At 54.4% G+C, this 12,803-nt stretch overlaps 1 protein-coding gene across 3 annotated transcripts; it reads right to left on the bottom strand.

The window, feature by feature from the left end:
- Positions 1–1,283: 1,283 nt before the first annotated feature.
- On the bottom strand, positions 1,284–11,418 carry ASL (argininosuccinate lyase). Of its 3 annotated transcripts, none has more exons than XM_053555095.1 (17): positions 11,306–11,418; positions 11,075–11,129; positions 7,828–8,022; positions 7,072–7,155; positions 6,745–6,801; positions 6,567–6,664; positions 5,265–5,342; positions 5,092–5,169; positions 4,616–4,668; positions 4,232–4,294; positions 3,982–4,096; positions 3,741–3,804; positions 3,552–3,611; positions 3,193–3,276; positions 1,805–1,885; positions 1,563–1,669; positions 1,284–1,473 (listed from the first exon to the last, which is right to left on the bottom strand). In XM_053555095.1, the coding sequence occupies exons 2-17, from the start codon at positions 11,084–11,086 to the stop codon at positions 1,329–1,331; spliced, it is 1,374 nt and encodes a 457-aa protein (XP_053411070.1). In that variant the 5' UTR covers positions 11,087–11,129; positions 11,306–11,418; the 3' UTR covers positions 1,284–1,328. The 3 variants fall into 3 exon arrangements, with proteins under 3 accessions (XP_053411070.1, XP_053411067.1, XP_053411069.1); XM_053555092.1 differs by having other exon boundaries at positions 3,720–3,804; positions 11,306–11,417; XM_053555094.1 differs by lacking the exon at positions 11,306–11,418 and having other exon boundaries at positions 3,720–3,804; positions 11,075–11,299.
- Positions 11,419–12,803: the final 1,385 nt, after the last annotated feature.

Below are 12,803 nucleotides of genomic sequence, written 5' to 3'. Positions count from 1 at the left end.
GTGTGGCCCAAGACAACCCTTCTTCCAATGTGCAGCAGAGAAGAAAATGGTTGGACACCCCTGCTAGGCTCTGGATTAGCACTTCTGCCTCTCAGGCACACAGGAGGCACCTGGGGAGTTTGTTAAACTGCAGATTCTGAATCAGTAGGTCGGGTGGGACCCAGGTGAGACTGGGGTTGCTGGTCTGCTGGTCCAGTGGTTCTCAAAATTGAGCAAATGTCAGAATCATCTGGAGCACCTGTTAAAATAGAGCTCTGGACCCCACCCAGGGTCTGATTTGGTAGGCCTGGGGCATGGGGCTGAAAGTTTGTTTTTCTAACAAGTCTGTAGGTGATGATGACAATGATGGTGGTCAGGAAGCACATTTTAAGAGCCATAGCTCTGGAAGAATCTGTGACCCACAGGTTTGACCCTTTTTGGAATTTGGTGTCCACTGCTGGAGTTTTGGTTCTTTAGTTTATAAAACTCTTTTCATTGCTCCCAGAATTGCATGGAACAAGTTATTCATTTTTCCTTGGGTTTAGCTTATCTTTGTTGTTAATTGAATGTAAATTTCAGACCTTTCTTATCAGATTTGTGTAGAGAAAGTCTGTGTCTCCCTGGGCTTGACTGAATAATTAACTTGTTTCAGGCCTGGCCTCAGGGCCCTCTGCTGACTCAGTGTGACCCCCTACATGGGGCAGGCCCCCTCCAGGCCCTGTATCTCGGTCACCCTTATCTCACAGTTAGTGTGAGGGAATTTATCTGTATGTCACTCTCTGGGGTAAAGGGAGGCATTGTCTTCACCTTTGAATTGAAGCTAACCTAGTGCCTGGCATCACACACTAGCTGGGAAAATGACTTTACCACCAACGCACCATGTCTCTTACTAGGGCACAGGTTATCCCAGCAGCTGTAGCATGGGCTTCAGCCCAGGGGACACTCTGTAATGTGCCTGAATGTCCCAGGGAAAGCGTGGCTGAGGAAGGGGAGGATGAAAGCCAGGGGAGTCCAGGGGACCCTGGGGAAGGAACAGGGATGAACAGTGCCTTGCTGGGCTAGCCCTACCATCAGTCCCTATCAGTAGGACTAAGGCACCCGAGGCAAGAGGTCAATGTAATATGGTTTCAAGGGGGTGGGGCTTGGACAGGGCAGGGGCTGTGATGGGAGGCCCCCTTCCCCCGTCTGTGACTCTCACCATCCAGGTCCAGTTTCTCCACTTCCTTGAGGGCCCCCACTGGCCAGCTCAACAGACCCCCAAAAGCCCACCCATGAGACAGGCTGGAGAGGAAACATGCGGCAGCCTCCTCTTAGGTCCACTTTATTTGAGAGCAGGCGTGGGAACGAGTCTAAGCCTGCTGTGCTTGCAACAGCGCCCGCACCTGGCCGATCTGCCAGTTGACACTGGAGCGCGCCGTGCCCCCCAGGGCACTGTACTGCTCCACGCTGTGCCGGTAGTCCCACACGCGATTCACGTCACTGGAGAACAGGGAGCTAGGGGTAAAGGAGATGATGGGCCACGGCAGGCTCCAGGCACCCAGGCCCACCTACCAAGAGAGAGCAGAAGGAAGGAGAGGCAGCACCTGATGGTCTGCAGATCCTGGAGCGACAGCTCGTTTAGGGCGACCCCCTTGGTCTCTGCCATGAACACTGCTTTCCCGGAGGCCTCGTGGGCCTGGCGGAACGGCATCTAGGGTGGAAGGCAGCGCTGACGCAAGCTTCCTCCGTTTTTTGGTCTTCGCCCCATTCTGGCCTCCCCTATCCCCTGGGGGACATCTCAAATCCTCGTCCCCCCACCTCCTGCCCCAGGCTGCCTCATACTTACCCCTTTGCGGACCAGGTAGTAGGCGAGGTCAGTGGCCAGCATGTCAGGACTAAGCGCCCGCGCCATGTTCTCACGGTGAATCTGGGGAGCCAGGAGAGCGATGAGCCCTTGGGACCCCGGGGGCTGAAGCTGCCAGCCTCCTGCTCCCCTCTGCCAGGAGGTCCCCTGCCTTGGGCAGAACCTCTCTCACCCACCCGGCTCTGTCCTACTCTGTGCTTGAACAATCTAATGATATATTTTTTAAGAGACAGGGTCTCAAGGTCAGGCGCGGTGGCTCACACCTCCTTAGCGCTCTGGGAGGCCAAGGCTGGGCAGATTGTCTGAACTCAGAAGTTGGAGACTAGACTGAGCAAGAGCAAGACCCCGTCTCTAAAAATAGCCAGGCATTGTGGCAGGTGCCTGTAGTCCCAGCTACTTGAGAGGCTGAGGCAAGAGAATCACTTGGGCCCAAGGGTTTGGGGTTGCTGTGAGCTATGATGTCAGCACACTCTATCAAGGGTGACAAGGTGAGCCTCTGTCCCCCCCAAAATAAAAAGAGACAGGGTCTCAGTCACCTAGGCTACAGTGCAGTGACCACATCATAGCTCACAGCAACCTCAAACTCCTCAGCTCAACCTATCCTCTTGCCTCAGCCTCCTGAGTAGCTGGGACTACAGTTGTGCACAACCACAACCAGCTAATCATAATTATTAATAATTTTTACATGCCTTCATGTTTTCAACAGTCCTTATTTTTAGCATGCATTAGAATTACCTGAGGATTTATTAAAAATACAAATCGCTGGGCCTTACCACCAGAGTCTCTGACTCAGTACTCTGGAGGGGGACCTAAGATTGTATTTCTCTAAAGATCTCAGGTGGTGCTGATGCTGGTAAGCCAAGGAACACTCTTTGAGAACTGACACATTATTTAGGAATGAAAAGATGTGATGATGGAAATTTGCTTCCAAATAAGGGTAGGGGGTAAATAGCCACAGCAAGAATGGCCACTAGGGGGTTATTGTTAAGGTGGGGTTGGGTACAGAGGCTGTATTATGCATTCTCTGCTGTATACTGAAATTTTCCATCATACACATGATTACAGAAGAATTCTGATCTGACCAGTGGACAGGACCTGGGCCTCTCAAGTCTATTCCCTTCAACTGCAGTAGCTTTTGTCCCTTTGTGGTTCTCCAGAGGAGGAAGGAGCACAGGCTCTGCCCTGCCTCAGTCTCCCAGCCCCTCAGTCTCCCAGCCTCCTTCTGAGATCACAGCCCTCTACCCCCACCACACACACACACACACACACACACACACACACACACACACACACACACACACACACAGGCCCATCCCAGGCTCTATGGCCTAGAGAGGAAGAGGCAGGTGAGTGGGGAGGGCATGTCTTGCCTGCAGCGTGGAGATGACGCCAGTGGCCACCTGGAGGACAGCACTCACGGTGTCTGACACTTCAAATACAGCTTCTTTGTCCTCCTGGGGGACACATGGTAGGAGGTGAGGACACAGAAGCTTCCCTGCTGGCGCCTGTCCCCACAGTCCCAACCCTCCCCCAAGGCATCCTCACTGCCTTCTACTGGGAACTCTCAGCACCCCAGCTAAGCAAAGGTAAGGGGCTTCAAGGGTGGCCACAGGGCTATGTGCACAGGATGGGAGGTGGCAATTCCAGGAGGCCCCGCTGGATGAGCCAAATCCTTGAGAACTGAAGTGTGGTCACAGGCAGTGGGGCCACTCCTACCCTGGCCTCACACCTGTAAGTCCTTGTTGTAGGTGCTTGGGAGTCCCTTCAGGGTCATCAGGAGCCCAGCGCACTGCAGGAGAGGGAGGCTCAGGATCTGGGACCCTGGAGCCTGTCCTGGGAGTCCCCCCAGGACCCTCCGGCTCATCCCAGAGGCCTAGCCTCTCTCTGTCCTGCTCACCCGCCCAAACACACGCCCCGCCTTGCTCCGGATCAGCTCCAGACTGTCTGGGTTTTTCTTCTGGGGCATCAAGCTGCTTCCGGTGCTGGGGACAGAGATGCTGGGACTGAAGGGGCCTGCCTTCCCTTGGCTGGTCAGCTGGCCGGAGCAGGACAGACCCAGCAGCACATTGTCCAGGTCTGACCAAGAGGTGGACTGGGGAGGAAGGAAGCTGTGGTAGTGGTACAGAGGTAGGGCAGGATGGTGGCAGTTTGGGCCTTACCTATAGGCATCTGAGAGCTGCACAAAGCTGAACTCCTTAGTGCCATAAAGGATAAGGTCCTCAGCCATCCTGCTGAGGTGGGTCATGCACAGCGAAGCCCAGAACAGGAACTCAGCTTGGGAGGGAGGGCAGGCTGTTGGTTACCTTCCTCCTCACCCAGCCTGACTGGAAGTGGTGGGAGGAGCCTGGAGAGAAGCTGGACTGGGGATAAAGGTGGAGAATAGTGCAGGGACGGGCCTCTAAGACTCACCCACAAAGTCTCGCTCACTGGTGGCATCCATACTGTTAAGCGTGATGGCCCCAAAGTTCAGTTCTGGGGGCAAGGGAGGAAGAGGGCTAGACTGGAGGGCAAGGAGAAGCATCCCCTGCCCACCCAGGCCTCCCAGACATCTCCCCTTAAGCTTCTCTCCGGGAAGAGGACAGGAGGTGGGGGGATCTCAAGCACGGAGGGAGGGAGTTTTCCAGCACCAGGTTCCCCTGCCATAGGCGAGCCCTTGCCTCAGTAACTGTAGTTCTTAGAGGCAATAAATAAAGGTTCTACCCAGAAGCCCCTGCCCTCTTGCTTCCTGTGTGTCTACAAGACCTGGTAGATGCTGAGAGTGGCTTTCCCCAAGGAGGAAGGCAGGGGCCTTACCTGCTCGGAGCAGCTCCCGGTCCACACCCAAAGGATTGCCTGCAAGGGCCCCGCTGCAGGGACAGGGGGTACATAGTGACAGGGCTCCCAGCAAGAAGGCCCTGACATACATGCACATGTGCACATACACACCTAAATATATACAAATACACTCACACACAGCTTGGAGCTCAGCTCCTTTCCTGGCCCAGTCATCTCTGATGCTGGAACACTTGTCCCCATGCAGAGAAATGGTAGGTTGTGGGCAGGGCCAGAGCTCTCCAAGAGAGGCTCCTTAACAGGCTGGCACCCTGCTCACACGCATTTGCTAGCTTGGCTGTCTGCATTGTAGAGAGAGCTGGGTGTCTGTGCGGGGTCCCCCTCCTAGCTGATTACCTGGCTTTCTCTTGTGCTCTGTCCTTCCCCCAAGGGTCATGCTGACCAGGTAGCAGTGACCCCTCCCTCATCAGGCCCTCCAGCACTGGGGTCTTGCTCACCTCCCCAGGGGCAGGACATTGATCCGATTCCGCACCTCCAGCAGTCTCTCAGAGTCTCGGGTCAGTGCCACAGCATGACTGCAGGAAGCGGGGGTAGGAGGGTCAGGGCAGCCCAGGGGTCCTACCCCTCCATCACAGCCCATTACAGCAACCTGGCACCACACTCTGCTCACCTCAGGATCCAGTGGCTCCAGCGGATGGGCTGTGCCCTCTGCAGGTGCGTGTACCCTGGGAAGAGGATGTCATGTTCCCTGTTGGGGAAGAGAAGTGGCAGGGGGCCTCAGGGCTGGGGTCATGCAGGGACTTGACTGGAAGCTCAGACAAGGTCTGCCTATAACAGCCCGGACCCTGCAGGCCTGAGTCACTCCAAGGAAGAGCAGGGCAGACCTGCCAGGCTCTGCCTACATGAGGGACCCATCTCCTGGGGTCCAAGGGGCCTAAAGAGGAAAGAGGTCAGGAATGGGATGGTGTGATCCAAGGACTGGGGCAGAGCTGTGGGGCCTTTGGGAGTGAGGTTCTGCCAGGACCAAGTGGGGATTACACCCTGAGCCTGGGCCTCTGTCACCAGGCAGTTCTGAGTAGGGACCAGGATAGGGAAGGAGGCCCATGGCAGAGACTAGCTGGTGGTGGGAGACCATGCTGTGGATACCCGAGAAGCTCCTGAGGACCCCAGAAATGGTCAGGACATATTAAAGTAGGCAGAGCAGAGGGAGGAGTGCTGTGGGGGATGGTAGTTTTGTGGGTTTTTAAAAAAATAAACAGCTTTACTGAGATATAATTTACCCATTAACGTATACACTTTAGTGTATAACCATCACCGCTGTCAATTTTAGAACATTTTTGTCATACCATAGAAAAACCATGAATTCTAGTAGACACTCCCTATTTCCCCTAGCAGCCCCCACCCACCTCCTAGGGTGGCAATTCTTGTACCCTTGTTCCCCTCAGGTGGCTGAAGTCTGTGAAATAGGGGTCATAGAAAGTTGGTGATAAGGAGAGGTCAGTCTGTCTCTGACACTACCAGGGACTTCTCAGCAGCTCCCTGGCTGGGTCTGTGAGAAGCAGAGCCAGCCCCAAAGACATCAGGTCACAGAAGCCAAGGTTGAATACTGAATATTAAAGCCGAGTGAGGATGGCAAATGTAGGGTCAGGACACGGGGCACAGGTAGGCTGAGGGGTGACTCTGAGTTTTGCAGGCACACATGGCCTATTTCCTCTGGCCTCTGGGCATGTGCTTGGTGCCTTAGCCTCCTGCCCTCAAATCTTCAAAGATGGAGCTTACCCTGCCTGCTGAGCTAGGAAATGCCCACCCCTGGTTGTTTGCCTTGCTTCTAGAATTCTGAGACCCCCCCCGTCACTCGGCCCTAGCTCCTCCTGCCACCTAGGTCTGGAGTTCAGGCCGCCTGCCTAGGGGTAAGAAGACTCTAGCTGCCCTCAGGCCTCTTTCTGCCCCTGGGTGTCCAAGGGGGACTCACGACTCTGCCCGATCCACCATGGTTTTGATGAGTTCCCAGAGGAGGGCTGAGAGCGTGGAGCACATCTGCCGCATCCACAGCCTGAGGTCTGTGACCACCTGTGTGGGGAAGCAGGTGACACTTAAAGAGGGTACCAGACAGGGAACCCATGGAGTGGGAGCTGGGGTGTTGGTGGTACCTGGTCATTCCGACTGCGTCCTGTGTGCAGCTTCCCTGCGGTTTCCCCAATGAGCTCCTAGGGTGCAAGGAAGACAGGTGAGAGTCTGCATACTCACCACATGAGGGGCTGACCCAGGTGGGGCAGTTCCTCACTAGCCCTCCCTGTCCCTATCCCAGGCCTTGGTCCCACCCAAGCTTTTGCCATCTCTGCAGAGCCCTCCTGTTTGAGTCTTGCCTGCTTTCTTCTAACAATGAAGGGGACAGAACGATGGCACTTATGCTCTAAGTACCAGGGCAAGGTGGAGAGGGGAGGCCAGGAAGGCAGAGATGGAGGTGGGGCACATACCTTCAGGCGTCTCTCATTGGCTGTGTGGATGTCCTCATCATTGGGATTTAGTTTGAAGGTGCCCTGGGCCCACTCCTCAGCCACCTATAGCAGATGCCAGCAATCCTGAGGTCAGGTAGGCAGGCGCTGGCAGCTGTGAGGCCCCTGCAGTGGTCCCATGTTTTCCTTGATGACTGGCTATCTCTAGGCAGGAGTGAGTCCTGGGAGGGCACCCTGCCAAAGGACTGGCACAGCCCCCACCATTGAGAATCTCAGGCCTAGCACACCTTTGCCCATGAGCTATGGAGACCAAGTGGGTCACAAGAGGATGAAGAGAGAGGCTAAGGTAGGACCATTTGAGGCCAGGAGTTCAAAACCAGCCTGACCAATGTAGTGAGACCCTTCCTCTACAAAAAATTTAAAAATTAGTCAGGCATGGTAGTGCGTGTCTGTACTCCCAGCTACTTGCGAGACTGAGACAGGAAGACTGCTTGAGCCTGCGGAGTTTGAGGCTGCAGTAAGCTATGATTTCCCCACTACACTCCAGCCTGGGCAACAGCACACCTGGTCTCAAAAACAAAACTAGGAGAAAAAAAAAAAGAAAAGAAAAGATAGCATGGCCACCATAGCCCATGGCTAAACAGCACCTCTGAAAGTATACAATTACTACAGTGTGAAACCATAGGCCTGGGACACCGAAATCTTTGCTCACAGATTTGGTGGGAGCCTGGGGCCACAGGGAGGGGTTCTAGGGTGGAGATGGGACATGGTGAATACCTTGTCCAGGCCACAAAGTATCTGGTCCATCTCGGCCTTGGTGAGGAGCCCCGCCTTCTCCAGTCCCCTGCTATAGGCCTTGCTGCCCTGCACATCCACCTCCCACAAGTGCCGGTCATAGGTGATAGATGCATTGAACTTCTCCATGATGGGGTCCACTGCGCCCACAAACCGGCCACCCCACAGCTTCCCACTCTGTGGGAAGGAGAACAACAGCAGTTAGTCTCCTCCCTGCCCTCCAGAACAGTGTCTCTCACAAAGGGCCCTCAAGAAAGTTACTAGGTCTGCTGGCAGTATGCTCTTGGTACCAGGGCAAGGTACTTAGAGGCCACTGAGCAGGATTGTTCTAATTGACCAGACAAGAAAACTGAGACTCAGAGGGTCAGGAAGGTGCCCAGAGCCACTCTGGGAGTGAGTATGTGAAAGTGGTTGGACGCTGAAGACCCACCATATAGCATGACTCCAGGGAGATGGTGGGAGGGTACAAGACACCCCTGGGACCAAAGCTAAACTCCTGGGACCTTTCCTGCCACTGACCAAAATGAGGAGCTGCCCTAGCATCCAGAGTTTTAATCCAGCTCTCATGTGCCAGTGATAATGATAATAATACTGGCTAACACAACCACTATCTTGCTGTATGCCAGCTGCCATTCTAATTGCTTGGCATGTACTAACTACAGTTCTCTCAGGTAAGCACCAATACTAGTCCTCTATGCAGGGGGGAAACTGAGGCATGGAGAGGTTATGTAGCTTGCCCTCTCTGTGGGTGGGAAAGCCAGGGCAGTAGCCCCACAGTCTGAAGTCAGAGACCATGCTGTCAACATCTTGTGCCACTGGCCTCTGAGCTTGGCTCTGGTATCCTGAACTTTTGCTGTAGAGAAGAACAAAGAAACACTTGAGGGGCCTCATTACACTAAAGTTGCCATATCTCTCTCCTCCACACCCTGGAGTAGGGAGTCCCATGCCTTTGGCTCTGCAGAGCACCACTGACATCCCTATTGTCACTGGCTTCTTGGAGGCCACTGGCTGACCCCTCGTCCTCCAGTAGCCAAGGGTAGGAGGATGGACAGGGAGATGGGACAGGGGCATCTGTGTTTTGAAAAGGGGACAGATAGGGGGATTACAGAATACATGGCAAGCAGCCCCAGTGCCAGATGCCAAAGACTGGGTGGAGGGTGCTTGGGTAGATGTGGGCATGTTACTTCACTGGTATCCTTTCTGTGGAGGGGAGCCTACAATGGCTACTGGAGGCATAGGTCATCCTGTGTCTCTCTGCAATTCCCCAGACCTCTGTTAATCCCCAGATTAAATAACTTGTTTAAACCTGAGGATTGTTCTCTACAAAACAGGGATGTTCTATGTAATAGGGCTGTTGTGAGCATTCAATTAGAAGCATCTGAAAAGTACATGCACAGCATAGTGCCTGGAGCTCAGTGAGGATTCAGTAGATGCCAGCTATTGCTAAGGGACGGCTGAGGGCTGCAGGCCTTAGGTGTGTTTTAGTTCCTCTCCTGGTTCCAGCGTGCACCACAGGAACCTCCATGGTGCTCTGGCTCCAGGCTGTGAGCTGACTCCTCAGTGCCCAACAGCCTGACTGCCAAAGGACTCTGCCCTGTGGAGGCAGCCTCCACCCTGTCAGCCTTTTGTGCTGGGCCTGCCCCTTACCCCTCCACTGTCCTGCCAAGCCTAGATCCCCAGCAAAACACCACATGGGACTCTGGTCCTGACTACTCGAGGGCTAGGGCCAGCCATTTGGAATCAGGAGCCAGTCTACCCTCTACCCCCAGCAGGCTGCTAGGCTTCCCTCCCTGGGTTGTTAGTAATAACAATTACTTAACAAGCCACACTGCAGCCAAACCAATTAGTACCAACCTACAGGATGGCCTTGGGCAAGCTGAGGTTACTGGCAGCCAGACCACTCAGCTCTGGGACCAAAAATGACCCCAGGAGGAGGTCAGAGTAAGATGCCTCTACTAGGGCACTGAGGTGAGGGGGAGGCTGAATGTGGGAGGAGAAGGTACCACTCTAAGTCAGGGCACATCTGGTCAGAATGATCCCTCCGGAGCAAGGGAGCAGGCGCCTGAGCAGGGCTGGGTTGAATGAACAACAGCCAAGCTAGAATGTTTGAGGGAAATGTAAGTATTATTATGTTAGCCACCAATCACCAAGTACCTCCTACTGCTTGGCCCTGTGCTAGGGATAGTACATATGCTATCACACTCTCCTGGGGGTGGAGGGCACTGTTACCCATGTTTTACAAGTGAGGAAAGAGGTTCAGAGAGCTCAGGTGACTTTGGTACAGAAACCAAGTCTGTTTGGCTCCAAAGTCCAGGCTCTGCCCCCAGACCTCCACCATATCCCAGAACCTTACAGGGCAGGCATTCTCATCCCATTTATTCACATGAAGTGAGAGAGAGGAAGTGATTTGTCAGCTACTGAGGGCCAGAAGCAACTGGAACGCCTCCTCCTGCTTTCCAGGCCCAGAGTTCCCTTCATCAGCATGAAGGAAACAGCCTCTTTTACCTAAGAGTTCAAAACAATGACCTCATGGTCCAGTATCTTACAGAGGGAGGCAGAAAGGTATTATTATCTCTATTTGCCAGAGGAATTAACTGAGGTCAAAGGAAAAAAACCTGTATCTTGGACTGCTGCCACTCAGTGGTGGGGAAGAGAAACCAGGAGTCCCTGGCCCTAAGGTGCACAGGCCAGTAAGGTAGAAGGGACGGGGTTCTGGGGCCACTGGATCACAGAGGGAAGACTCTGCCTCCCGAGTCCATATGCCAGCATGGAGGATGAGGATACTTTGGGAGCTGACACTTTTTCTCTAGATAGGGAAAATTGCTGCAGGAGGAGAAGGGCTATGGTGTAGGGTGGAGACTAGCAGGAGGACACGTGCAAGAAGGAAGGAAGAGGGGAGGGCCTGAAGCAGTATGCAGCAGCTGTCCTGGCCGGGCAGACAGCACCGTCAGGTCAGGTCAGGGTCACCCTCCCCAGTAGTGTGGGTTGGTGGGTTTACCACACGGGCCTCCAGGGAACACTAGTAAATTCCGGTAAAGTTCTCTCTGCTGGCTCTAGCAGGTGCGCCTGAGCGTGGCGGTCTCCTGGAGCCAGCGAGGACAATCATCAGAAGTGAGACTGGCGGCAGCTCTAGATCCCGTGCGCAGGTCATGGGCTCGCCTGGCGCCCAGCGCGCCCCTCCCTCCTTGCTTGGAGCCTCGAAGGACCGCGTCCCCGAGATCCTACTCACCTCCGATGCCATTTTGGGCGGTTCCTCGTCGTCCAGGAGCCTCGATCCTTTGGGTCTGGAAGACAAGACAGGACTGACACCTCCTAGGCCAGCGGGGTTCCCGGATGGGGCCGGCTCTGAGCTTGGGCCACTGCTCGGGGAGGCGGGCGTGGGCAGCGCACAGCGCGCGTCCGGGTCCTTGGCGTCCTCCGCTCCCGCGCGTCCCCGCCCGTCAGGCCGCCGAGCACTCACCACCGCCTGGTCGCGCAGTCAGTCCCTCGCCGGCTACCTGGTGGGTCCTTTCTGACCCGGATGGCTACAGCGGCTGTTCGGCGCTGTCCCCGCCTCCCGCGGCGGCCGCACCAATCCAAGGTGGCCCTGCCAGGTGGGCGTTGCCACTCCCCTCCAATCCCGGCCGTGGGCGGGACCACCTCCGGCTGAGCTTCGGGCGGAGCTGGCCCCGGGCTGGGATGCCGGCTGTGAGGGTGGGACCCGCGCGTCAGCTCTCGGGTCAGCAAACTCGCCGGCCGCCCGAGACCCGGCTAAGGGTAGAGGCAATGACATCAGGCCCAGGCCTGGAGAGTACACAGGATACGTAAAGCGAAATGGCATGTGCTGTCATTCATTTACTCAACAAACACGCCAGAGCACCTCCTATGTGCCAGGTACAGAGTTAGACGAACATCGAGGAAAAAGAAATGAACGTGAGAAATGACGACTGCCTTCAAGAGGTTCCAACAAAGTGTGGACTAACTGCGCGGGAAATGGGTGCTCAAGGAAGATGACCTTGATATGATTGGTTATCTGATTATTCAACAAAAATGGGCTGGATTGTGGACGCTGGGGTACTGCCGAACTTTTGCCTTGAAGGGGTTTCTAGTGAAGATGTCTCCTGAGTTGGCTCTTAGAAGATGGGGGGAATTTGCCCAAGCGAGAAGGGGAGAACACTGGGGGCAGAGGGAGCCGGCCTTGAATATCTGCTTGGAGAACAGGAAATCAACAAAGTGGCCAGAACAAAGGGTCGGGGTTAGAGAGGAGAGGAGGGCATAGGTTGGGGCAAGATTGTGAAGGGTTCTGATTGTCAAGGGAAGGAGTTGGTGGTCCTATAGATCATAGAGAGCTAATCGATTTTGAAGTCAGGGCAGCCTTATTTATTTATCTTTAGAAAGATAAACCTAGAAAGATTGAGGATAGAATGGAGGGGAGAAAATACCAAGGAATGGGATGCCTTGTGAATTGAAGGTTTTTACCCCTTGCTCAATGAGGGGCATTATTTGGAGTTACCAGAATGTATCAGGCTGTTTTGAGCCTTATTAAACGTTCTTCCCTCTGCCTGAAATGCCTTTCTCTCACTGTCTTGCCACCTCCCATTTGTCCACCAATAGTCTAGCCAAGTATTGACATAGGGTTGACTCCCGGCAGTTCCAAGTGTCCAACTCTGGACTCTCATGTGGTCATGGAGCATAGGTGCATGAAGCAGTCTTTCCTTGAATTGAGAGCATCATAGTTGCTTCTGGGCCTGAAGCTCCTTTGGAGCAAAGTTTTATTCACTACATCTCTGTGACCTGATCCCAGCCCTCTCCTGTCTTTCCACTCAGAAACCCCAGAACTAAGCTTCAGTAGGTAACAGTAAGGATGAGAAACACTGTGAGATCACTCGTCAGCCACTGGTCCTGAAAAATGGCAAAGTATAACGGCAAGTCCCTGGGATCCACCAGCTGGTGTCTGAGGCTTGACATCCTTTCCTGGG

This window comes from Nycticebus coucang, chromosome 12 (genome assembly GCF_027406575.1).
Source record: "Nycticebus coucang isolate mNycCou1 chromosome 12, mNycCou1.pri, whole genome shotgun sequence".
Classification (NCBI taxonomy): domain Eukaryota; kingdom Metazoa; phylum Chordata; class Mammalia; order Primates; family Lorisidae; genus Nycticebus; species Nycticebus coucang.
Note: the sequence above shows the minus strand (reverse complement) of the source record. Positions and strands in the feature narration are given on the sequence as shown.